Source organism: Erpetoichthys calabaricus, chromosome 1, assembly GCF_900747795.2.
Source record: "Erpetoichthys calabaricus chromosome 1, fErpCal1.3, whole genome shotgun sequence".
In the NCBI taxonomy this organism is placed as follows: Eukaryota; Metazoa; Chordata; class Cladistia; order Polypteriformes; family Polypteridae; genus Erpetoichthys; species Erpetoichthys calabaricus.
The window spans coordinates 178,449,058-178,476,575 of NC_041394.2; the positions used below are offsets into that span (position 1 = coordinate 178,449,058).

At 41.0% G+C, this 27,518-nt stretch overlaps 1 protein-coding gene across 1 annotated transcript in view; it reads left to right on the plus strand.

The window, feature by feature from the left end:
• The window catches only part of ndufa9a (NADH:ubiquinone oxidoreductase subunit A9a), a 43,501-nt gene continuing 15,983 nt past the window's right edge, over positions 1-27,518 (plus strand). The window contains exons 1-4 of the mRNA XM_028809201.2: positions 1-105; positions 18,397-18,552; positions 18,842-18,939; positions 26,044-26,135. Of these exons, the coding sequence (XP_028665034.1) occupies positions 51-105; positions 18,397-18,552; positions 18,842-18,939; positions 26,044-26,135 (401 nt within the window). The 5' untranslated portion in view covers positions 1-50. The remainder of the gene's footprint in view (positions 106-18,396; positions 18,553-18,841; positions 18,940-26,043; positions 26,136-27,518) is intronic.

Here is a 27,518-nt window from a genome sequence, read left to right on the forward strand (position 1 = left end):
CACCGTAGTTTACACTTCCCAAGGACTTCTGGGAATGAAGGAACTGGAAGATGGCGGCTGTGGTTTTACGTTCCCCTCCAGCAAACGTCCTTTGCCGGCTGTCCTGTGAGTCTACATAAATTTGTAGCGGGCGGGAAATGTAGTGTTCGGAAAATCATCTAAACTTCTCTCGACATGTATGATCCAGACATTAAGTGACAAAGTAAAGAATTTTAAACTGCAGCCGCAGGCCCGAGATTGATATTTTCTTTATGACCCCTTCGCTGCTGTGACCTACACATTTTATATTTTGCTGTTAAATGCGTGTACAGTGACTGGTGTGGTAGCTCATAAAGTATATATAACAGAAGTACTTCTTCATCTGTGAATAAACGCTTAAATAAAGAAATCCGACGCAGTCTAATACAATTTTAGTGCATCGTTATTGGCGATCAAGTATTTATATGCCTTAGTAGCAATTAAAACATCCTATGAATCTGGATTTCCGGTAACATTCGCTTCGGCGCTTCACTCGAAAACACATAAATAGCCCGGTTTGACGAACAGCAGTTAAGTGGATGAAATAATTCTATAGCTGACGTTAGTCACTTCAGTGGTATTCCCATTCGCTCCCAAAATCTGTTTTTCTAAAACCAAACTGTGTGCTTCAAACGGTTCTTTGTGCAATTAAATCTACCTTTCTTTTTCTTTTTTCTCTTTTTACAAGGTGTAAAGTATGTATTGCGCTGTTCGAAAGACTTAAATTTGGAGTATTTTAATACTTTTTATTTGCAGTTTCACAGTAATATTTTAATGGGATTTGGGCACTGATTTTTTAGTGCATATTTATAATGACAGCAAATTAGTGATTGTTATGTGCATTTCAACATGCTGGTTTGCTCTGCTTGTATAGAAGGTGCAGTTACCACCGACCACCTTGTTGTTGGATATCTGTTAAATATCTGATAATTGTTAGACACTGTTATTAATTTTGTGTGCAAAGGAAAAACTTACGTGTAATGCCTGCTGCGTTGATTTATAATTACACAGTGCCTCAGTATTTAAGAGTATTTTATATTGTATGTTAAGCTTGAAGTGCAAAGTAGAGTGAAAAGTACTTGAATATATGTAGTAGGTCTGTTTAAGTCTGCTAGGGATCCAGAAATAGATCTTTTTCAGTCATTAAACCGAAAAATGAGAAAATTAGTAAATTGTCCTGGAAAGTTATTTACATGTTTTGGAATTTTCTTATTTATTTGATTTTTCTTCTCAAGTTTTCCAAGGTCTCACAGCTGAGAGTATGCAATGCTAAGGTGTGGGTAAGATTGTATTTTGAAAGACTCTTGTCTATTTTGTTATCTGATACTCTGAACCCCGTAGATGTATGTTAAGCCTTTTAATGCACCCGAGCGACATCACGCATGTTAATGATGATTTAAGTACTCATCTGATATATTCACCACAGCGTGACAACAGAACTTTTAAGTTAATTTATTGCAATTCAAGCATAGACCACCTCTCCTTACTTACAGATTTTTTGTATCACTTGGGAGAGGCACCATTTCTTTACCAGCTGGCAAATAGGTAGTGCCAGGATACTTAATAATGATTCATTTAGGACAGCCACAATTGCTTATTTTGTAAACAATTAATGGATAAAATAGTCAATAGATTAATCTACTGACTCATTTTGTCCAAATAACTAAGTAGACATATGAATGTGTACTGTATTTAAATATTGAATAATTTCAGATATAGAATTTGAAGACATGAGAGTATAAAATAAACTAAAATACGTCTAACAAGATGACAAACAAGACAACACTGTTATCAATAAAATATGTAAGTGAACAAAGGCTTAAAGTAAAAAATAATGTTTGAATAATAATAGAATTATTAACAGAACTTGATGTCAGCAGTTTAATTTGAAACAAAACTGAATAGGCTTTTTGGGTTCTAGACATCAGTGTTACAGTGGGTCCACTCTAATTCTATCTCGTTTCACATGTATTTTTTCCAGTCCATCTTGACTGTAGGTAGATGTCATTTGTAGACATGAATATATCTGCAGGGCATTATTGGCATAAAGCAGCTTAATGAGGTTTCTAAAGTATGAATGATACCAACTGAAAAGATATGGCAGGAGATGGGAAATTTGTATCTCTTGGAGAGAAGATTAAGGTAAATCCAATATCCTATACTTTTACAGCCACAGAGCATTAAATATTTAAGTTCATCTTTTCTGTGATGGTGACTTTTTGCACTTTGGTGCAGCTACACGCTTTGTTCTGAAGGGACAATGACAGCACAACAGGCAATTTTTGAAAATTCATGTTACTTGTTATTGCCAACACCATATTTAAATATTTATATAAACGTTGACAACCAGGGCTGACAGTACACACACAAATCCGTTCATTCATTTTAAATTCATGATGTTTGTCAATTTTTCACTTTTTCAAGTTTTTTTTGCTTCTTGAACACTGTTGGGTGTTTCTTATAGATTTGTGGGTGCTGATCACGAATATCACATCAAAATTTACCCATCATATACTGTTTCAGAGACATCATCAGTTTTGTCATGATTTTTTCTTATATTTGTATCCAAACATTTTCGACCCGTAAGTGACTTATCAACAATGGTTTGTTCAGCCTGGGATTGTCCAGGCATGGAATCAGGCCAGATTGGAAGCTGTTCTGTGGAAGTTGACATCCTGGGCAGGTCTGAACGAGCTTGACGCTGTCTTAGCATGCTATAAAGGTGGCTTGCATACACCGATCCTGCTCATTTGGTTAATATAGATAGTCAGTGTGTATGTATAGTATCAGTATAGTATCTGTAGCAATATAACAGTAGATAGATAGATAGATAATTAATCCCAAGGGGAAATTCACACAGTAAGTAAGCTTGATAGCTATAGATGTTTTGGTGTCAGGCGATATGTCTCGTCAATGTCGTAATAGCCGCGATACATTCTGCTATATCTGTGATGAATATACACTTGCGCCTCGGAGACGTTGGATGACTGCTCTTGAGAAGAAAGCTTATCATCTGTATTTCGGCTGAAAAATTGGTGATCAAGACAAGGAACAGGCGCCTCACATTTGCTGTGCGATATGTGCTGTCAGTCTAAGAGCCTGGCTCAGAGGCACTCGAAAGACGATGTCGTTTGCTGTTTCAATGATATGGCGAGAACAGAAAGACCATGTGACAGACTGTTACTTCTGTTTGACTAATGTGTCTAGTTTCTCTGTCAAAAACAAGAAGTCAGTTGAATATCCTACTCTGCCTTAAGCAATGAGACCCGTGCCACATGATGACAGTCTCTGTTTCTGTTGTGACATTGAAGGATTGTTCTCGGCCTTGGGTTGTGATCACAACCTGGAAGAGTGGCGTCTCTTCATTGATTCGTAAATGTTAAGCCTGAAAGCTGTTCTGCTACTTAATGGCAACATCTATCCTTCAGTACTAGTTGGCTATGTAGCACACATGAAAAAAGTGTATGAGAATATGGAACTGTTGGTGAAGTACGTACAGTATAGCAGGTACAACTGGAATATCTGTGGAGATCTTAAAGTCGTTACTCTGTTACTAGGACTGCAGCTCAGCTATACAAAGTACTGTTGTTTCATCTGTGAATGGGACAGCCGTGCCAAAGAGTTGCACTATTCTGAACAGAACTGGCCACTCCGTAAAAAGTTAGTTCCAGGACAGAAAAATGTGGCATATGAATCACTTGTCGACCCCGGAAAAGATATTTTTGCCTCCTCTTCTCATAGAACAGGGACTCATGAAGAATTTCGTGAAAGCACTGAACAAGGAAGGCGAAGGTTTTTGTTATTTAAGACAGATGTTCCCAAGAATAACTGACGCCAAGATCCAAGATGGCATTTTTGTTGGCCCCCAGATCAAACATGTTATGAGTAGGGCTGCAACTAATGATTATTTTGGTAGTCTTCTAATCGTTAATTTTTTTTTTCGATTAGCCACGATTATTTCATGCCTGACTATTTTGAAGCCTGTGACCTGTGGTTGCACATCCTGTTTTGGGCTCCGGTGCATGTCTTACCTCATCTGCTCATGTCTGTCCACCTGTTAATGTCACCCTGATGTCTATGCATTAACACGATTAAAATTAATAATGATCAAATTAAAATAACCAGAGAAACATATGAATTTGGAAATAATCAGATGTTTTTATATTAGTGTGACCATCACAATAAAAAAGAAATACATTAAACAATACAAACTAAAGTGCACGAAGTCTTTAAACAAAAAAGTGCATTTAACTTAACGAAAAAATACATAGTTAAAACAGTAACGTTTTTCATATTTTAGTAATAAATGGCAAAATGTAGACATAAACTATATAATGTGTAAAGCCTTAAGTGCAAAGAGCAAATAAACACTTTCACAAAAGGTTCAAGGATGATACAATAGCTTCCGTGGTGCAGCGGTAGGAATTACTGACTTATAATCAAGAGTCCCCTTGTTCGATCCTGACTGCCTCGTATATTTACCATTTTGAGTAGTGAGTTGCTCTTATTGTTAAAATTATACAATAAACACATACATTTGATTTGCGTCTGTAACAGCCACTGTAAATGTATAGTACTTGTAAAAGTTACCTTTTTTTTTTTCTTCACTTTTATTCTCTCAGTCACGATCATCCTACTGCCCCCACCCCACCCCCCCAGGGATCTGACACTGTTACTTTTTATCTGAAACTGGGAATAACTGTAGATGTGAGTGGTGTTTTGAGGCAATCGAACTGGAAATTCCCTATTCTGGATGGATAAAAGCTGACACACACACGCTGGCGAATCTGCCTTATTTGTATCTCATTGTCACTTGATTTTTTTTATTCAATTTTCTTGAGTGTTCCTGCTTACGCTGAAATAGTATGCGCCTTAAGCCACACTGACAAAAAAAAACAGAGACATAGGTATATATGATATTTGGAATTATTAATTTTATGACCTTATAATACATTTCGGAAAACATTGTGGCACGGATGCAACATTATTCATATTTATTCGCGTACCTTCTTGCGGTTGTAATCAGTGACCGCGTTTTTTTTTTTTTTCCCCCGACCGTGCCCAGTCTTTACAGCAGGCATGTCAAACACGCGGCCCCCGGGCCGCATGCGGCCCGCATGACAGATCCTAGTTAGCACTGAACTTGTACAAAATGATTACTATCGTTTGTGATTGAATCATTCTGCATCTTCGGTGTTACTTATTGACTTTTCTTACTTCTGCCTTCTGACAAAAGCGCGTATTCCCATGTCATTACGGTACCGGAAACGTCATCTGCTAGTATAGCCACGAGCCTTGACAAGTTAATGAGCCGCAGCGTCACAACTGAAGTGCTAGGCTGCAGCAGGGGTGGCCTTAGGCATGTGCAAACTGTGCACCTGCACAGTGCCGCCAAATCCCAGGGGCCGCCACGCCAATATATTTTGAATATAAAACAGAAAGAGAAAATAACGACACAGCTGACGGCAATGTGGTCGAGAAACATTCTGTTTCTTGTTAATTAGTACGCAGTATTTACAAATGTCGCTAGAGTCGGAGCAGTAAGCTATATGTAGTATTATAATGTTTTGCCATAATGAGAATATCATGGGTTGCCACTTGGTTTTCAAGTTACGGACACGAGTATATAGAAGCGTGTCATGAGCACGAGGCGGCTATGCAGTGTCTGCAACGGATGTGGCCATCCGCCGTGCATAAGATACCGTATTGACATTGAAGGGGCCACCGATTCTTTTTCTGCCCAGGGCCGCCACGAGCCTAGAGCCGCTGAGACTGGCCACTGGGCAGAACTGACCATCACGAGTAGTAATAGCCCACATATTTTCACGTTTTTTTGCTCTAGTTTCATGTAATTTTGTGCTAGTATTGTAACGAACAGTTAGTGCAGACTACAGCTGAAGATCTGAAGTGGACACGAGAAGTTGGTGAGTTGTTTATTAACATTTTAATGATTTTGAGTTTGTAAAATTATTGTAGGTCAGGTGGCTTTTTGCATATCGGCTTATTTTACAATATAAACTTTGAAGTAAACTTAGTAAAGTAAAATTTGATTTTTGGAGGATTTGTTTTCCAACTTGAATTACTGAGCAATGAATTCAGTGAGCGTTTTCGTGATTTCAGTTCACACAAACAGGGCATTGCGCTGTTCTCTTACAACGTTGAGAATGCGCCTGAGAATATCCAAATGGAATTAAGTGCAGTCAGATTCTATTCTGAAGGCAAAATACAACGAAGTTGGTGTGCCAGGCTTGTATGCTTACCTGCCACCCTCGTATGTGCAGATCCGTAAGTTGGCATCAAGAGTACTGTCTATTTTCGGAAGCACTTACCTTTGTGAGCAATTGTTTTTGTTAATGAAAGCTACCAAAACCCCACATCGCTCAAGCCTTACCGTCGATCACCTTTCATCCCTCATAAAAGTTGCAGCTGCACAAGATTTCAAGCCTGATATTGACGAACTGGTTACTAACAAGAGATGCCAAGTGTCGGGACAAAAGAAATAAATCTCACACTGTAAGGCTCCTATATAAGCAATGAATATAATATAATGAATATCAATCATCAAGACACTATATAAAAGCAGTCTGGATTGTCCTTCCGTCCCGTGAGTGCAAAGCGTAGCGGTATTCCGCTTATCACAGACTTGCTACTTGTGGCTTGCGGTACGAAGTGACGCGATATGAGCAGAGTTCTGGTGCTCCCATCGTTCCCTTGCTTTTGTGCGCGATGCGCTGGAAAAATAGACAAAATTTTGTCTCTGGAAATAATTAATGTTGATGGAGTACAAATGCCTCACCGCGTAGTAAATATCAGGGGAGATTGTGCTTGCTTATTCTCATCTATAGCTTATTTGGTGCATGAAACTCCGTCTTTAGCGGTACAGATTTGGGCTGACATTGTACGACATGTTTTAAGTAATTATTCAAGGTTTCAGCCATTTACAATGATGCCGTCAGGAATCTCTTATACAAATGAGCTTCAGTATCTCACTGAAATGTCAAAGTCTCAAACTTATGGTACCATTTCTGAGCTAATGGCAGCGGGAGAGTTGTTCCCCTATGAGTTTCAAGTATATTATTATGGAGTCCTACACTCCAAGTTTGGACAGGCACTCGAGGGGATAAAAAAACTTAGGTTTTCGGGAGATGTTATGAATGGGCACTTTGATGTTCTCATTCCCTACACTTACATGCCTGATGTACACATGGAGCGCACACAAATTGAGGATAAAAGTCGGTCGCCTTAAAAGGAGGGTGAGCCTAGTAATATAATAATGACCTAGCTAAGAGGTTAAGACTCTAATTCTACACTGTTGTATGGAGACTGCATGGAAATAAATTGCTTTTCGTTAAACTTTAAACTTTAAGTGTTACATTTTTTAAAGTTTTCAGTATTGGAAAGAAAGTTACAGTAACTTTGTATAATAGTATAATAGTATTTGTTACAGTACGGCCCGCTGACGCACGTATGGCAGTCGAAGCGGCCCATCAATGGTAGTGAGTTTGACATGCCTGCTTTACAGGACTCCAGGACATGCAGAGGAAAGAATGTTCCTCTGCAAGGTGAGCCATGAACGCTCTTCTTTTCTCAGTGGACCCCGTACATGCCTTTCACAGTACATGTGCTTTGATCGCCACCAGGTCAAGCTTGTTATAGCACAAGCAACCAGCCACCTGTGTGCTCCTGCTAGCACTGAATAGGCTCATGCCTTCTGGTGTCAGCGCACAGCACTGGGGGCAAAAAAAAAAGAAAGAAACAAATACATGTGACATTTTGAAGAAATCATTGGTACTATTCAGGTCGTACAATCAGAAAACATCTTCGCACTAATGCAATATTATTTGAAAACAAACAGATCGGGTGTAAATTTGTTATCTTGTAAAAGTTAGCTTTTTTCACTTTTATTTTCTCAGTCTCGTTCATGCTCTCCCTCTCCTCCTGATCTGACCCCAACTAACTAACTAACAGCGCCAACATAAATTCTCAAGAGACGGTGGCATCACAGCTCCAGGATGCTTGCGTTTCTGATGCTCATGCATCGCAGTGGTGCTGCAGTGAAAAGAAAGCTCTGCTTTGCATAATCTGCATTAAACTTTTTATTTTTATTTTTCGGTGAAGTGCTCCCACACTTTAGAAAGTTTCTGTCTCAGTTTTTTTCCATCTTCTTCCCCCTCCTCTATCCGACTCACCATTGCAACCACGTTTATTTTCCTCTACATTCTTCTTCTCCTCAGACGTTCTTTCTTCATTGGTAGGATTGTGTGCAGTCTTGACAAACAATAACAAATGATACTGTCCCAGATGTTCATGTAGTGCATTGCAGTTACAAAAACCAATATGGTTCTTTGTGACTGGAGCCTCTATTCAAGGTTCTGTTTATGATATGCTGACAATAAAAAAATCCGCATCTACATCGACTAATAATTGCAGCCCTAGTTATGAGTGACAAGCGGTTTGAAGATCTGTTAGTTGGGCCGGAAAGAATTGCCTGGAAAGCCTTCAAAGACATTGTTGACAATTTTCTGGGCAATTATAGAGCCTCAAACTTAATTCAGCTGGTAGACAAACTTCTCAAAGCATACAAGACAATGAAGTGCAACATGGCACTCAAGATTCATTTCCTCCACTCACACTTGGACTTCTTCCCCGCAAATCTTGGTGCTGTCAGTGACGAATACGGTGAAAGGTTTCACCAGGACATTGCTACGATGGAGAAACGATACTAGGGCAACTGGAATCCGTCAATGCTTGCTGACTACTGTTGGACACTGCAACGTGATACACCAGACATTGAATACAAAAGAAAATCGGGAGCAAAACACTTTTAATTCTGTTGAATTTAATAGCTTATGCGAAACATAAACGTGACTAAAAACGTTATTGTCAGTAAACATATAAATGTCTATTAAATGTCTATTTCTCAGAGTATATTTGTGCATACCCAGTAGGTACTTGTCCCAATCAGCAAAAACGTTTCAGGAAGCAAGACTTTTCAAAAAAAATTTTGTGCATTGAATCCATCACAAATCCAGTTTAAAAGGTTCTGTGCAGTTTGCTCAGGACAGTTCTGCTAAAAAAAATATGTAATTGTGTTAGACATTGGAGGCAAAGAAAAGTGGGAGAAAACCTTTACACTGAAGAATACTTATAGGTGGCATTCATAATAACTCTTGCAGGGTGCTCCTTTCTAGTGAGCCAAGGGCAGCAGGATGGGCAACCTGTTGGCACTGACTTAAGATGAAATGTGGAAAGAGCCTTGAACAATATTTCATAAAATGTGCATACCTTTTTAATGTTGTAACCAGGATTTTGCTGAGTTCTATGGTCTGCTTATTTGACATTCTAAACTGCAATATATGTTGTGCTTCATTTCTTAAAAACAACTTCCCAACAGCAGCCCCCCAATGGGAGACACCTGCCTGTTGCTATACCTCAAACTCTCTTTCAGTTTGGATCAGCTGCACTGGATTTAAAAAGTTCATTTTCCTGAGTCAGCTTGATCGTTTATTAAAGGAGGTTTGTTCACAATTTAATGGTTTTAGAAATTACTAAAACTACTCAATAAAGCTGACCTTTGTTTATGCAAGATGTTATTGTTGCCGGATTTTGAATTTTGATAATTAGTTTTCTTTTGGATTCATGATGTGACAGTTATAAAGATTTACAAGTTGCTGGCCCAGACGTAAATATCTGGCAAGTAGTGAAAATGTAGCTCTACTTCAAATAAATCTAGCAAGTGTATTTAACAGACTAGTGTATTGTATATAGCTAGCATATGTACCGAAACATTATTTTACTTCAGTTTATTCATGAGTTGTCCAGGATCTAACCCATAACCTTCGGACTCCCAGCCAACGACTGATACTGTTGCGCCACGGAAGCAGTGATATGAGCCCCTCCTTTAACCGTCACCTTATCGTGGTGGAGGGGTTTGCGTGTCCCAATGATCCTAGGAGCTCTGTTGTCCGGGGCTTTATGCCCCTGGTAGGGCCACCCAAGGCAAACTGGTCCTAGGTGAGGGATGAGACAAAGAGCGGTTAAACAAACCTCCTATGAAGAAAAACCATTTTGGACGGCGTTTTCCCTTGCCCGGACGCGGGTCACCGGGGCCCCACTCTGGAGCCAGGCCTGGAGGTGGGGCTCGATGGCGAGCGCCTGGTGGCTGGGCCTGCACCCATGGGGCTCGGCCGGGCACAGCCCGAAGAGGCAACGTGGGTCCCCCCTCCCATGGGCTCACCACCTATGGGAGGGGCCAAGGAGGTCGGGTGCAGTGTGAGTTGGGTGGTGGCCGAAGGCGGGGACCTTGGCGGTCCGATCCTCGGCTACAGAAACTGGCTCTTGGGACGTGGAATGTCACTTCTCTGAAGGGGAAGGAGCCTGAGCTAGTGCGCGAAGTTGAGAGGTTCCGGCTAGATATAGTCGGGCTCACCTCGACGCACAGCTTGGACTCTGGAACCAATCTCCTTGAGAGGGGCTGGACTCTCTACCACTCTGGAGTTGCCCCCGGTGAGAGGCGCCGAGCAGGTGTGGGTATACTTATTGCCCCCCAACTTGGAGCCTGTACATTGGGGTTTACCCCGGTGGACGAGAGGGTAGCCTCCCTTCGCCTTCGGGTGGGGGGACGGGTCCTAACTGTTGTTTGTGCGTATGCACCGAACAGCAGTCCGGAGTACCCACCCTTTTTGGAGTCCCTGGAGGGGGTGCTAGAGGGCATACCTTCTGGGGACTCCCTCGTTCTGCTGGGAGACTTCAATGCTCACGTGGGCAATGACAGTGAGACCTGGAAGGGCGTGATTGGGAGGAATGGCCCCCCTGATCTGAACCCGAGCGGTGTTTTGTTATTGGACTTCTGTGCTCGTCACGGATTGTCCATAACGAACACCATGTTCAAGCATAGGGGTGTTCATATGTGCACTTGGCACCAGGACACCCTAGGCCTCAGTTCGATGATCGACTTTGTGGTCGTGTCGTCGGACTTGCGGCCACATGTCTTGGACACTCGGGTGAAGAGAGGGGCGGAGCTGTCAACTGATCACCACCTGGTGGTGAGTTGGCTTCGATGGTGGGAGAGGATGCCGGTCAGGCGTGGTAGGCCCAAACGTGTTGTGAGGGTCTGCTGGGAACGTCTGGCAGAGCCCCCTGTCAGAAGTAGCTTCAACTCCCACCTCCGGCAGAACTTCGACCACATCCCGAGGGAGGTGGGGGACATTGAGTCCGAATGGGCCATGTTCCGTACCTCTATTGTTGAGGCAGCTGACCGGAGCTGTGGCCATAAGGTGGTCGGTGCCTGTCGTGGCGGCAATCCCCGAACCCGCTGGTGGACACCGGCGGTGAAGGATGCCGTCAAGCTGAAGAAGGAGTCCTACAGGACCCTTTTGTCCTGTGGGACCCCGGAGGCAGCTGATAGGTACCGGCAGCCCAAGCGGAATGCGGCTTTGGTGGTTGCTGAGGCAAAAACTCGGGCGTGGGAGGAGTTTGGGGAGGCCATGGAGAATGACTTTCGGACGGCTTCGAGGAGATTCTGGTCCACCATCCGGCGTCTCAGGAAGGGGAAGCAGTGCAGTGTCAACACTGTATATGGTGGGGATGGTGCGCTGCTGACCTCGACTCGGGACGTTGTGGGTCGGTGGGGGGAATACTTCGAAGACCTCCTCAATCCCATTAACATGCCTTCCAATGAGGAAGCAGAGCCTGGGGACTCAGAGGTGGGCTCCCCCATCTCTGGGACTGAGGTCACCGAGGTGGTCAAAAAACTCCTTGGTGGCAGGGCCCCGGGGGTGGATGAGATACGCCCGGAGTTCCTCAAGGCTCTGGATGTTGTAGGACTGTCTTGGCTGACACGCCTCTGCAACATCGCATGGACATCAGGGACAGTGCCTCTGGATTGGCACACCGGGGTGGTGGTCCCCCTCTTTAAGAAGGGGGATCGGAGGGTGTGTTCCAACTACAGAGGGATCACACTCCTCAGCCTCCCTGGAAAAGTCTATTCAGGGGTCCTGGAGAGGAGGATCCGTCGGATAGTCGAGCCTCGGATTCAGGAGGAACAGTGTGGTTTTCGTCCTGGTCGCGGAACAGTGGACCAGCTCTATACCCTTAGCAGGGTCCTGGAGGGTGCATGGGAGTTTGCCCAACCAGTCTACATGTGTTTTGTGGACTTAGAAAAGGCATTCGACCGTGTCCCTCGGGGAATCCTGTGGGGGGTACTCCGAGAGTATGGGGTACCGGCCCCCCTGATAAGGGCTGTTCAGTCCCTGTACTATCAGTGCCAGAGCTTGGTCCGCATTGCCGGCAGTAAGTCGAACCCGTTTCCAGTGAGAGTTGGACTCCGCCAGGGCTGCCCTTTGTCACCGATTCTGTTCATAACTTTTATGGACAGAATTTCTAGGCGCAGCCAGGGTGTTGAGGGGGTCCGGTTTGGTGGGCTCAGGATTGGGTCACTGCTTTTTGCAGATGATGTTGTCCTGTTTGCTTCATCAGGCCGTGATCTTCAGCTCTCTCTGGATCGGTTCGCAGCCGAGTGTGAAGCGGCTGGGATGAGAATCAGCACCTCCAAATCCGAGACCATGGTCCTCAACTGGAAAAGGGTGGAGTGCCCTCTCAGGGTTGGTAGCGAGATCCTGCCCCAAGTGGAGGAGTTCAAGTATCTCGGGGTCTTGTTCACGAGTGAGGGAAGAATGGAGCGTGAGATCGACAGGCGGATCGGTGCGGCATCCGCAGTAATGCGGGCGTTGCATCGGTCTGTCATGGTGAAAAAGGAGCTGAGCCGCAAGGCGAAGCTCTCAATTTACCAGTCGATCTATGTTCCTACCCTCACCTATGGTCATGAGCTATGGGTAGTGACCGAAAGAACGAGATCGCGAATACAAGCGGCTGAAATGAGTTTCCTCCGCAGGGTGTCTGGGCTTTCCCTTAAAGATAGGGTGAGAAGCTCAGTCATCCGGGAGGGGCTCAGAGTAGAGCCGCTGCTCCTCCGCATCGAGAGGAGTCAGATGAGGTGGCTCGGGCATCTGATCAGGATGCCTCCTGGACGCCTCCCTGGTGAGGTGTTCCAGGCACGTCCAACCGGGAGGAGGCCCCGGGGAAGACCCAGGACACGCTGGAGGGACTATGTCTCTCGACTGGCCTGGGAACGCCTTGGGATTCTCCCGGAAGAGCTAGAAGAAGTGGCCGGGGAGAGGGAAGTCTGGGCATCTCTGCTCAAGCTGCTGCCCCCGCGACCCGACCTCGGATAAGCGGGAGACAATGGATGGATGGATGGATGGATTATTCATGAGTAGTAATAGTGGCAACTGACAAGTGCATTTAGTAGATAATGTATCTGTTTTGCCAAAAGAAATACAGTGGCTGTAATTTTCATTGCAGCGCTATTCACTTGCATGAATTTCTGAAGTTAACCAGCAATCACAATACTAAAAGAAAGTGTAAGTGGGTTTCTTATAGTACTGTTGGCTTGCCCTGTTCTATGTGTCCTCTTCAGGGGCCTAATGTATAACGCCGTGCGTAGAACTCACACTATAACATGGCGTAAGAACAAAAGCGGGAATGTGCATACGCACAGAAACATCCAGATGCAGGAATCTGTGCGTACGCAAACTTTCACGTTCTTCTACTACATAAATCCCGATCAGCGTGAAAAGTAATGCACGTGCCTTCTGTCCCGCCCCAACTCCTCCCAGAATTATGCCTCTTTGAATATGCAAATCGATATAAATAGCCTTCTGTGAAAAGACAATGGGAAAAGCACGGGGGAAAATATAAGAATTTCAGTGAATACCAAGTGGAGGCAAAGGAAAACCGTACTATTTGTTGTTTTAAACAGTGGTATAATCAACAAAAAAAAGTTGATTGAATGACTTAGTGTCGGAGAAACTCGAAAGCTCAAGTTCACAAAGTCTCACAGTGCCCAAAATAAAAAAGAAGTTGTCACATATCAAAGTCGGCGTGAAAAGGCGACTCGCAGCGGACCGTCTGAGTGTCATATGAAAGCTTATTAGGGTACAGAGAAAAAAAATAGGCACACAGTGGGGAAAAAAGCACGAAATGTCAACTTTAATCTTGAAATTTCCACTTTAATCACATAGTTTAGCACGTTAAATGCTTTGTTCTTTGTTTGATCTTCTATGTGCTCTATGTGTGTGAATCACTACGTGCTTCCGTTCTTTCTCTTTCTCTGACAGGACACAGAATCCATTACATTCGTGATATTACAGCTCTCTGAATAATTAAAATACTGAGATGTATACGTGATATCTTTATCATGATGATTGGAATGAAAGCATGTTATTAAACATGGGAACACGGTGGCGCAGTGATTGTTCATATTTCACACAAGAGGCTTGCTGCGCCATGTGCGACCTTCGAGGAAATAATTTATTACAGTTCTGTCTTCTTTCAAACGTACTAACCTCCAATTCCTGTCCTTACTTTTCTTTCTCCAAATACACAATCGCCACACAATCAGCTCTGTAATAGACGTTAAGCCATCTGTAAGCTTAGAACGCCGATTCTTCAAAACTTTTAAGGAACATTGAAATATCTTCGTAGTACATGTTTAATTATTCTGTCCGTCTATCCTTCCAGTGTTGCGTCACCACCAGCAATAATACAGCGCAAGGCAGGAGCTATCCGTGAACTAGCTAGCGCTGCGGCACCGTGTCCTCACATGTTTAATTATTAATAATACAGATTATTTAAATGAAGTTAATGTTGTATCTGTATACTATAAGCAACATATTTTGCAGCATTTCATCTTAAAAATGATATCGTCATCATACGTGCTTTATTAAGTGGCGCAGGTTGTGCAATATTATAACTGTAGTGCAAGTTTACAGTGGGGTAATTGTACTTATAAGTACAAACAGTTCTACAAGGAGCACTTGATGGACTGATTGAGTGCATTTATAGTTCTTGGGATGAAACTGTTTCTGAAACGCGAGGTCCGTACAGGAAAGGCTTTGACGCGTTTTGCCGTGGCTGTGGTAGTGTGTGCTTGAAACTGTATACCGATAATTATCTTTCGGATCAGCTGCTGCTGTGTTTCCCCACTCAGATACAGTGATATGAATACTCCGAGTGGTGCAGTGAGAGTAATATGGAAAAAGATGATCCGCTGTGGCAACACTTAACGGGAGCAGCTGAAAGAAGAAGAAGATGCAGTGAGCGTAACAACGCTAAAGCAGTTATGGTATTTGGAATACTATGGCTATTCCCTGGACCATTATATTGCTACAGGTTAATTATCAGATGCATTACACTAATAAACAATATGCAGTTAATTTCAGTGTATTTATAAAGCCGCGTCAGGAATGTGGGTCTAAGAAAGAAAGGGTAACCACACAAGAACAGCAGCACTGCTTTGACGCTGGGTGCCGCCAGTCTGCAAAACCGAGCAGAGAAATTGCATACGCCAGGGTATGAGGTACCGTGGAAATGTGCGTGGCTTTACTCCAAGTTTAGTTTTATACATCGCGATTTGAGCGTGAAAACGTTCGTATGCAACATTTCTGTGCGTACGCACTGTTTATACATGAGGCCCCAGGTGTTCATGCATTGAGCTAGCACTGTTATAGAACACCACAAAATGAACAAATAGACACTTTTTCACACGTTTTTTTGTGTGAAATACTCCCACAAAGAGGAGAGTTTTGCTTGCTATTTGCTTTTCTCCTCTTGCCTGGCAGGTCTATCCTTAGAGCTGTCCAAATCAATGCAATCTCTCCTATCTGACTTTGTCTCCCAACTGTCCAACCTGAGCCGACCCTCTAATGTACTCATTTCTAATCCTGTCCATCCTCATCACACCCAATGCAAATCTTAGCATCTTTAACTCTGCCACCTCCATCTCTGTGTCCTGCTTTCTGATCAGTGCCACCATCTCTAACCCATATAACATAGCTGGTCTCACTACCGTCCTGTAGACCTTCCCTTTCACTCTTAATGATATCCATTTGTCACAAATCATATCCTGACACTCTTCTCCACCCTCATTCCACCCTGCCTGCACTCTTTTTCACCTCTCTTCCACAATCCCCATTACTCTGTACTGTTGATCCCAAGTATTTAAACTCATCCATCCGCCAACTCTACTCCCTGCATCCTCACCATTCCACTGACCTTCCCCGCATTCAAACATATGTATTCTGTCTTGTTCCTGCTGACCTTCATTCTTCTCCTTTCTAGAGCATATCTCCACCTCTCCAGGGTCTCCTCAACCTGCTTCCTACTCTCGCTACAGATCACGATGTCATCAGTAAACATCATAGTTCTCGGGGACTCCTGTCTAATCTCATCTGTCAACCTGTCCATCACCATTGCAAATAAGAAAGGGCTCAGAACCAATCCCTGATGCAATCCCACCTCCACCCTGAATACATCTGTCACCCCTACCGCAGACCTCACCACTGTCACACTTCCCTCATACATATCCTGTACAACTCTTACATACTTGTCTACCATTTCTGACTTCCTCATACAATACCACATCTCCTCTCATGGCACCCTGTCATATGCTTCCTCCAGGTCCACAAAGACACAATGGAACTCCTCCTGACCACCTCTGTACTTCTCCATCAACACCCTCAGAGCAAACATTACATCTGTTGTGCTTTCTTGGCATGAAACCATACTGCTGCTAACTAATCATCACCTCCTTTCTTAACCTAACTTCCACTACTCTTTCCCATAACTTCATGCTTTGGCTGGTTTTATCCCCCTGTAGTTACTACAGCTCTGCACATCCCCCTTATTCTTAGAAATCTGTACCAGTACACTTCTTCTCCACTCTTCAGGCAACCTCTCACTTTCCAAGATTCCATTAAACAATCTGGTTAAAAACTCCACTGCCATCTCTCCTAACTACCTCCGTGCTTCCACAGGTATGTCATCTGAACCAACGGTCTTTCCATTCTTCATCCTCTTCATAGCTGTCCTTACTTCCTCCTTGCTAATCCTCGCATTTAAAGTCTCACAGCACTTATCCCTTTAACACTTCTAGGAAGGCTCCACTTCTTTAATCGACTTCACAGTGCACTTTTTGATTCACTATCTCCACATCATCAAAACTCTCTGTCTCTTCATTCATCAGCCTCTCAAAGTACTCTTTCCATCTTCTCAACACACCCTCCTCGCTTCTGACTTATGTTTCTATCTTTATCCTTTATCACCCTAACATGCTGCACATCTTTCCCAGCTTGGTCCCTCTGTCTAGCAAATCGGTGCAGGTCCTTTTCTCTCTCCTTAGTGTCCAACTTCTCATACAACTCATCATACGCCTTTTCTTTAGCCTTCACCACCTCTTTCTTCACCTTGTGCCTTATCTCCTTGTACTCTTGTCTACTTTCTGCATCTCTCTGACTATCCCACTTCTTCTTTGCCATCCTCTTCCTCTGGATACTTTCCTTTACTCCCCCATTCCACGACCAGGTTTCCTTTTTCTACTTCCTCTGTCCAGATGTCATGCCAAGCAGCCATCCTGCTGTCACCCATACTACTTCTGCGGTACTTGCCCAGCTGTCTGGTAACTCTTCATTGCCACCCAGTGCCTGTCTTACCTTGTCTAAACTTAACCTTGCAGTCTTCCTTTTTCAACTTCCACCATTTGATCCCTGACTTTGCCCTCACTCTCCTCCTCTTCTTGATCTCCAATATCATCCTACAGACCACCATCCTATGCTGTCTAACTACAGTTTCCCCTGCCACCAGTTTGCAGTCTTTAATCTCCTTCAGATTGACTCTTCTATATAGGGTATAATCTTCCTGTGTGCATCTTCCTCCACTCTTACACATCACCCTATGTTCCTCCCTCTTCTTAAAATACATATTCACCACAGATTTTAGATTCCTTAGGTCATCCACATATTTCTCTTAACCAGCTTCATGAAATACAAACCTAGAAGGAGTTCCCACATATGCTAAACAATTGTTTCCTGCTTTTTCTTCACACTGTAGTCCAACTCATCCAAAACCATGTCTTTTGAGGTGATGACAGATGACTGTGGAGAAACCAGAAACACACACATGTATAAATGGGGAATATTTTCAAATGCCTCCGAATCAGGTGCCAAGGCAGAGACTCAAACAGTGGATTATGTAACAGTGAAGTATTCAGTGCTAAACACTGATGCCATGCCAGAAATTTACTGTATAAATATCAGATAATGCAAGTTTCAACATGTTCTAAATAATTAGCGATGTCTTTTTGGTGAATTTTAAAGTAGGCTATTTTGCATTTATGTGAACAACATTACTTTATATAATAATTTTTTATAGGCAGCAATTTTTTTTGGAACATTATTTTTTACACATTTATGTATGGTTCTTTGTACTCTCATTATTCATTCATTTTACTGACATAAATATCTGTTATTCTTATTCTTTTAGGCTCTAGATCTCAGGCAGCCGTATGTTTTATTGAAAAGAGGAAGATACATGACATTACACCTCATGGCAAAGGAGGGCGATCTTCTGTTAGTGGAATATCAGCTACAGTGTTTGGAGCTACTGGCTTTGTTGGCCGTTATGTTGTCAATAGACTTGGTAATAACTTCACTATGAGGATTTGAAAATGTACATCTTCTGATTTTTATTATATTAAAAGTAATTTTCTTTTTAACAGTTTCCCCCCTCACTTACTCTGTTTGGACATTTGCTTACACTTCATCCTATATTTGCAAACAATATTTTTCATTGTTTATTACATGTGTTTTGCTGCTATAGGTAATGTTCAGAGATTATAAGACATTATTAATTTTCAGTGATTTTGCAGATAACAGTTTATTGAGAGTGTTAATGCTGAAAAGTAGTATTGACAGCATTTTTTTTCCAGGCCGCATTGGTTCTCAGATTATAATACCTCATCGTGCTGATCAGTATGATGTTATGTACCTCAAACCAATGGGGGATCTAGGGCAAATCATCTTTATGGTAAGTGACAGGTTTTCTGTTTTACTGTTTATATTCATTTAATTAAAAAAGAAGCAAGAGGTAGAGTACTATTTTCATTTTGAAACCCATGTGAAAATGTAATTAACTTCTTCTTGTTCTTTCGGCTGCTTCCGTTAGGGGTTCCCACAGTGGATCATCTTCTTCCATATCTTTCTGTCCTCTGCATCTTGCTCTGTTAAAAAATGTATTTTAAAAAAAATGTAATGTAAAAAATGAAAATGTAATTAACAAATGAACCAAATTTAAATATGAGTTAAATTAAATTAGACACACCCAAATTTGATTGTAGCTAGCTGTACTGAATCAAAACATTACTTATATAGAACCTTTCTAGCATTGCGAAGTTGACTAAAAGGTCTCAACAAGCAGCATACCATGCCTTGATCAAAAGAAATTCCAGAATACCCGAGAAAGAAAGCTACTGAAATGTATCATTTGAGAAAGGGTTTTACAGAGCAATCTCTTAAACCTTGGGACTTAAGCAAACCATTGTGAGAGCCATCATTTCCAAATGGGTAAAACTTAGAATAGTGGCAAATCTGGTAAGGAGTAGCCATCCTAGCAAGATTATTACAAGAGTGTATTCCACCATTAGAAAGACACTGAGCAAAATTGTAATCCATGGGAGATCTGCAATTCAAAAACCACAGCTAAACAAGAGGAACATAAAGCTTTGTCTAAAATTTGCAAAGAAAACCTTGAATGCCCCCAAAACTTTTGTGATAATGTTCTATGGACTGATGAGTCAAAAATTTTGGAATACTTGGGACCTGTTATATCTGGCATGAAGTTAACACAGCTTTCCGCATAATGTCTTCAGTCAAACATGATGATGATAGTGGTGATGCTAGTGTAATGGTGTGGGGATGGTGATTCAGGGATTGGCCAACTTGCCATAAGTGACAGAAACACGAATACAGCCGTCCACCAGAAAGTACTATATACAGAATGTCTGGATATCAGTCCATGATATGAAGCTTAAAGACAGTTGTGTTATGCAGCAGGACAGTGATCTAAAGCACAAGAGCAAGTCCACCTCTAAATGGCTAAATCAAAACAAAAACGAGGTTTTGGAATAGTCTGGCCAAAGTCCTGACTTGAGCCATGTTGATATGTTGTGGCAGGACCTTAAATGAACAGTTCACAGTCGTAAACCTTCCAATTTTGCTGAATTAAAACAATTTTGTAGAGGAGTATGAGGCAAAATTTCTCCATAGCTATGCCATAAACTGATTTTCTGTTACCTGAAACCTTTAACTGCAGTTAATGCTGCTAAAGGTGGCACAACCAAGTATTAAGCTTAGAGGGGTAATTACATTTTCACATTGGTGATATAGGTGTTAGTGAACCTTTTTCCCTCAATAAATCAAATGCTAATTTAAAAACTGTTTATTATGTTTACTCAGGTTTTCTTTAGTATTGTACTAAATTCATTTGGATTTCAGAAACAACTGTTATTACTATGCAAAAACAGAAGTAATCAGGATGGGAGCAAATACTTTTTCACTGCACTGTATGTTTGCATTACAATTTCATTCCTCATCCTGCTCCAAGTCAAAGTAATAAAACTGAAAAAAGCTTAGTTTTCCTTTTTTGCAATGTAAACACTATATTAACAATTACCTTATTTTAAGCGTACCTTTTGACTTGCTAATACATAAACCTACTTAGTTAATCGAAATTGAAATGTTAAAGTTTTCCTCAGTATTTAAAATTTACATAAGGTGAGTGACAAGTGTTTTTTTTTATTACAGGACCCATTAAACAGGCTCAGAACATTGTATACTACAGTAATCCCTCGCTATATCGCGCTTCGACTTTCACGGCTTCACTCTATCGCGGATTTTATATGTAAGCATATTTAAATATATATTGCGGATTTTTTGCTGGTTATCGGATTTCTGCGGGCAATGGGTCTTTTAATTTCTGGTACATGCTTCCTCAGTTGGTTTGTCCAGTTGATTTCATACAAGGGACACTATTGGCAGATGGCTGAGAAGCTACCCAACCAGAGCGCGTATTACCTATTAAATAAAGCTCCTCAAATATATTGTGAGCACGGGGGCTGTTCGCACCCGTAGAAGATACAGCCGCTCCTCAAAAAACACTGAAAGATTACCTTCACATTGCTCTCTTCCTTGCTGGGCTTAAATGTGGCTGCTTTGTCAAGCAATATGCTTCCCGCACGGTGCTTCGCATACTTAGAAGAGCAAACAGCACGTATTGATTTTTGATTGTTTACTTTTCTCTCTCTCTTGCTCTGACATTCTCTGCTCTTGACGGAGGGCGTGTGAGCAGGGGTGCTGTTCGCACCCCTAGACGATACGGATGCTCATCTAAAAATGCTGAAAGATTATCTTCACGTTGCTCCCTTTCTTGCAGCTGGTTTGTCAAGCGACATGCTTCCTGCATGGTGCTTCACATACTTAAAAGCTCGAACGGCACGTATTGTTTTTTAATTGTTTGTTTTACTCTGTCTCACTCTCTCTGACATTCTCTGCTCCTGACGGAGGGGGTGTGAGCAGGGGGGCTGTTCGCACCACTAGACGATAGGGACGCTCCTCTAAAAAAATGCTGAAAGACTACCTTTACATTGCTCTCTTCCTAGCAGCTGCGTTGTCCGGCGGTGCTTCGCATACTTAAAAGCCCAACCTCCTGTGTTTCTGTGCAAATCTGTGACCTAAGCATGACAATATAAAAATAACCATATGAACATATGGTTTCTACTTCGCGGATTTTCACCTTTCGCAGGGGGTTCTGGAACGCAACCCCCACGATCGAGGAGGGATTACTGTATACCAGATATTACATATTTGAATGAAATGCCATGCTTGTATATAGACAGTGCTTGGTGTTGTACAGAAAGTTTTTTTGGCTATGTTTGACTTATTTAATAGTTGAGAGAAATGAATATATTTAAATCATATTTAAATGTATATTTAAGTGTTAATTCTGTTGATGTCTAGTGAAGAATTTGTAAGCCTTTATTGACAAATGTCGGTGGTAAGAGTAATGTATGATGCATCTATGTTCGTCTGTTATCTAAACTTTTGGATATTGTACCTATTTTGTTGGACTCTTAATGTGGTATAATAGCTAGTGGTATAAGCCAGTTTACCGAGGGGAGGGATGGGGGGTCGATTTTATCCAGCCTCATTTTTTCATCAAATTTCACAAGTACATAGCTCAAGAACTAAACCACCAAGCAGGCTCAGACTTTGCACGCTGATACATTAATTGGTATTGTATGTGACAAAATTAAAACATTTGGTCCAGGTGACCCTGCATGGTCAAAGCAGCCCCTTGAAATTGACCAGAGTTTAATCTGAGTTTTTGTCTTAGCTATGTTTAGGCCTCAGAAACACATTTGTAACAAAAACAGACTTTTCATTTTTTTTTCCTTTTTCAGATAACTATATAGGCTTTCTGAATAAACAAAAAAGTAATTGTATCAGGGTTTGAACAGCAGACCTCTCAATTCCAAAAAATTAGTGATGGGAATTCCGGCTCTTTTAAGAGAGCCGGCTCTTATGGCTCGGCTCACTTAAAAGAGCCGGCTCTTTCAGCTCCCAAGTGGCTCTTCAGATTTTTTTGGTGCTAAAATTAATTTATTACCAAAAATAATGTAAAATTATAAGTGAAATGAATTACTAACGTACAAAACATACATTATGTGAAATGTGTATTATTTATATGTCTTATAACATGGTGCAGAATAATAAATTTTAAGGTACAAAAACAAACCATCTCAATTTGAGAAAGATCCAATATTTTTAATTATTTACAGTGAAACAACATAAGCTTAGAGAATCACAAAACAAAATATAAATAATGTGTAAAACAAAAAAGTAGCATCCAGGAAACAGTTTTAGCTAGTCTTTAAAGAAGGTTGGCATTAAGAAAAACCAAGTGCCTCAGCTTTGAGGGGTTGATACTGTTTCTTCTCTCTGTTATTATCTGCCCGGTTTTGGAGAAGATTCTCTCTGAGGGGACTGATGTTGCTACAATGCACAGTCTCTGTGCCATTACATGCGTAAGATGTGGGTAAACTGAAGCCTTGGTCTCCCACCAGCTCAGCAGGTCTGCGCTTCTTTGGAAAAGAGGCTTCTCAAGATACGATCTCACTTCCAGTATTGCATCTGCTGAGGGATTCCTTCTTTTCTGAGTGTCTCCAGGACCAGTTGCTCGTTCTTCAAAGAACCTCCAAACAGCAGATGCTTGTGGCTCCTCTTGTTCATCCTCTGTTCCCTTTTCTCCCTCTTGGCCCACTGGCATTGGAGCTGGCTGGAAGTATTTTGCTGCTGCACTTATTCTCTGAAGAGCTTCATCAGCCGCTCTGTTTTCATTAAAGGCCAACCTTTTGAATCTTGGGTCAAGCATGGTGGTTTCTGAAAGAATACTGTTGTATTCTATTCTGTGAAACTTTCTGTCCATGGATGCACAGAGAGCAGCCACTAACTCTGCCACTTTCCCTGTGGTTACTCTGGTCTGGTGCTCAGTTGTTACTCTCTGCAGACCCTTGCACAGGATCAGCATTTTGGATGCTGTAACATAGCTGAAAATGAGTAAAGAATAACTGTTAAAATTATGCTTTGTTTTATTTAGCAGTATATATTATTCCCATTCATGTCTAATCTACTTTTCATATCAATAATGCAACAACAACTAATAAAAATGATAATAATAATTGAATAATAATGATATTAATAACAATAATAATAATGTAGTAGCATTTGTACACTGTACCTGTCTGCACTGATCTCCACAGTGACCTGCTCAAATGGCTCCAGAACCATGCATGTCTCCTGCAGCACCTCCCATTCCTCTTGGCTCAGAGGATCAACTGGTGCACTGATAACAGCCAGGGTAGAGATGACTGCATCCTTGGACTCCAGAATCCGTTTTAGCATATGAAAGGTTGAGTTCCACCTTGTAATGCAATCCTGTTTGAGCTTGAGTTCAGGCATGCCCATCTGTCGTTGGGTAGATTTGAGCTTCTCTGTGGCTGTTGTGCTCCTGTGGAAGAATTCCACTATTGCCTTCACTTTGTCCACAGTGGGTTTCATCACCTTCAGAGCATCTCTCACAAACAGGTTAATTGTGTGTGCAAGACATGGGTGGTGGGTCCATTTCAGGATTTTAATTGCTTCAATTATGTTAGATGCATTGTCACTGACACAGCAAACCGCTCTCTCTGAGCGTGTGTGTGCTGTGTTTGTCTGTAGCACCGCCCCACCCCCTCCTGCTCCTGCTCAGTGCAGACACGCATTTTCTAGTTGACCAATCCCATGCAGCTTGGAAAAAAAAATAGAGGAATAAAAAAAGCGGCTCCGACTCCGGCTCACAGACAGGAGCCGGCTCCGATCGTTCACTTCAAAGAGTCGGCTCCAAGAGCCGTTTCGTTCGCGACCGACACATCACTACAAAAAATCATGTGGGAATGTGGTGATAATTTTTAAAATATTTTTAATTTATTCTACATTGTCCCTTCTCAAAACACACACCTTACTTTTCTTATGCAAATCTTTCACATTTGTTTTCCATCCTAAATATAATGTGCAGTGTGTCAAAAATGGTAATCGAGTTTTCAGTCAGTAAGTTATCAAAAACATAACTTTTTTCATATCAAATGACAATGTCCTGTCTCATATCGTTGAACAGAGACTGTAATTTTCCATGTCCAAAAGTGTACCTGGTATTCAGGAACACCACTGTTACATCCCTACAGAAGATGGCCAACTCAAAATCACTCGGGTGACTGGTGAAGACAGTTATTGACTGAATATTCACCCCTGAAGTAGCAGCTGAGATCCTGCCCTCTCACGATCACACTCCTAATAGATCACATACGTCCCTCACATTACACCAGTGTCCTATTGGAGGCTATGTTGGATGCGTGTATGATGAAAATGTTGCATTTGTGTGATTCATGATAAGAGTGATGCGGAATCAGACATCCTGATAAGTTTCATGCATCTAAGCTATCCTGCACTGTCTTTCCATTGGACACCTAGAGATTATATTTGCTGGGTGCCATTACATTGTGTCATTGCACTGTTACTGCACCTTCAATGGACTGGTCTGAAAGACAAAGATGCCCTACACTCTGCACTTTGATTGTTTTAGTTGCTGAGATATGATCTTATGAAATTGAAGAAAAAAATAAAGCCATTTCAAATTTGACACCCCTCTACCCCTCACAAAATTGTCTGTATCTTGCAAAGAATTGATCTTACATAAAAATAATTTTACAGGATGTCTACTGAATAACATGGGTACACCTGGTATTTTTTTCAGAATTTTTTGAGACTGAATTGCATAGGATTTCTGAAAAATTGTTTGATTTGTCATGGAATGATAGAAAATTCCAATGTTTTAATCCTCTCTGACCTAAGCAAAAAAAATCTCTTGGGTTTACCTTGGAATTTTTGACTGTAAAGTACTACTATTTCACCATGTCATCAAGTTTCTTATGTCGTCTAATTCAGTATAAGCTCCGTTTTCCAGTTATGTTCATTATGAATAGCACTATTTAATATGTAATTGTGCAAACCATGTGCAAATGTACAAAAAAGAGTGAAAACCCTAGTATTTTTTTTTCTGGACAAATCCCTTGCATTTGACAATAATACAGTGATATGTTACACTGTAATCATATAAGTTATTTTATTATTTCATTAGGTTATAATAATTAACCAAATACTAAAATTTCTGAAATATGCTTGAAACTACTAAAAAATAGGAATGACAATTCCTAGTTTTATAGACTATAGTTATGCAAGATATCATCCATCCATTGTTTAGCTTGTGTAATCAGTTTTGGTTTTCAGAGAATCATTTCCTGTTTTAGTAGCATTGCATATAAAATGGGAACCAACCCTTCTCAAGACACACTTATGCACTCATCTGTACTCTGTCATACTGGTCCAGTTCAGCAGCACAAGTTAACCAAACCTGCATATCTTTGAATTATGAGAGGAAAACTGGACTCGGGCAAAACAGTGTAGTGCCTAGAGAACTTGGTTGCAGGTTTAGTTCATATTGAAATACTGAATATTCCCTTTTTTATTGGTTTACTTTTAGGAATGGGATGCTAGAGACAAGGATGCAATCAGACAAGCTGTACAGCACTCCAATGTTGTTGTAAACCTTATTGGACGACAGTGGGAAACAAGGTAAAATCAGTAGATAAAAAACATTTTCTAACAAAAATATGTATTATTAAATGGCTTGTTCAGTGTCTGACCATACTCCCAAATAACTGAAGTAAATACTTTTTTTGATATTGCATTTGTGACATGAAAAGTTGTTATAGTATGTCAATCATGAATTGAACTTTTTAAATCATTAACTAAGGCAACTACTCTAGTAAGAGATCTTGAAGTCTCCCATCTTTGGTTTTCTCTTCTACACAATAAGTGCTACAATTTAACTGTCAATATATATTAAATATAAATGTTCATTAATATTTTTGTGTTCCTATTTATAAAAGTAGTTTATAGTATGTTGGGAAAAGAGTTAAATTAAGGTATCTAGTACTTTGAAAGAAGGTGGTTTAACTTTATTTTGGTTCTTAATTAAGCAAGTTCCATCCTCGTATGCATAGAACTCTATATGTAAATTGGTGAGTTTGATGTAGCTAGCAGTGGTACAGAGCTAGGTTATATTTAACTTTGTCAGCAACTTCTTTATAAATTGAAGAGTGTATGTATGGTAGACATTAACAAGTCTAGTTACTTAGTTGTTAAAGGGAAAGATACGATTTAGTAATTTATTGTCATGTTGTTATTTTCATCTCATGTTACATTTCCCTAATCCTGTAACTCTGTCCAAAATTCAAACCTGTTAATTTATAGTTACGGTATTTGATAAGGTGAGTTAAAGTGAAAATGTGTGTTTTGAACTAAATCCCTGAATATAAAGCTGGTTTACTTGCATCCTCTGTAGAAAGGCCAAACATCTTGCTTTACCAATAGCGCAGACAATCAGTAATACAATACTCTTATATATGCTATCAGTCAAACGTTTTAGACCACCCTCCTTTGTCCAGCTTTTATTGAAGTTTAAGCAGTTTAAACCAGTGAATAACCTGAAATAGTACAAAAGTAAGCAGTATACTGCCAGAGGCTGAGAAAAAAAAAATTTCATTACCAAAAAACTGAAAAATAATGTAATTTTCAGAGCTATAAAATTGCTTTTTTATTGAATAAATAATACTTGCATATTTTCTGCAGCAGTTGAAGTCAATTACACCTTTTAAGTTGATGCAAACAATTCCTTTAGGTGTTGATTACTTACAAACCCTTTGTCTCTATAAATGCAGTGTCAGAACAAACTATGTTGCTACACCCTCTGAAGCATTATTTGGACAATATTGCACTGTGTATTGGCAGGAATTATGGCAGGAAAAAAGCATGTTAACAAATTAATACAGTAAATAAATTAAAATGAAGAATAAAATGCATAGACTTGCACATTAAAACGTACTAGTACTGTACACAAAAGCTAAAACAAATTAAAACCAATAATCATATGCATAGACATACACAGTAAAACCT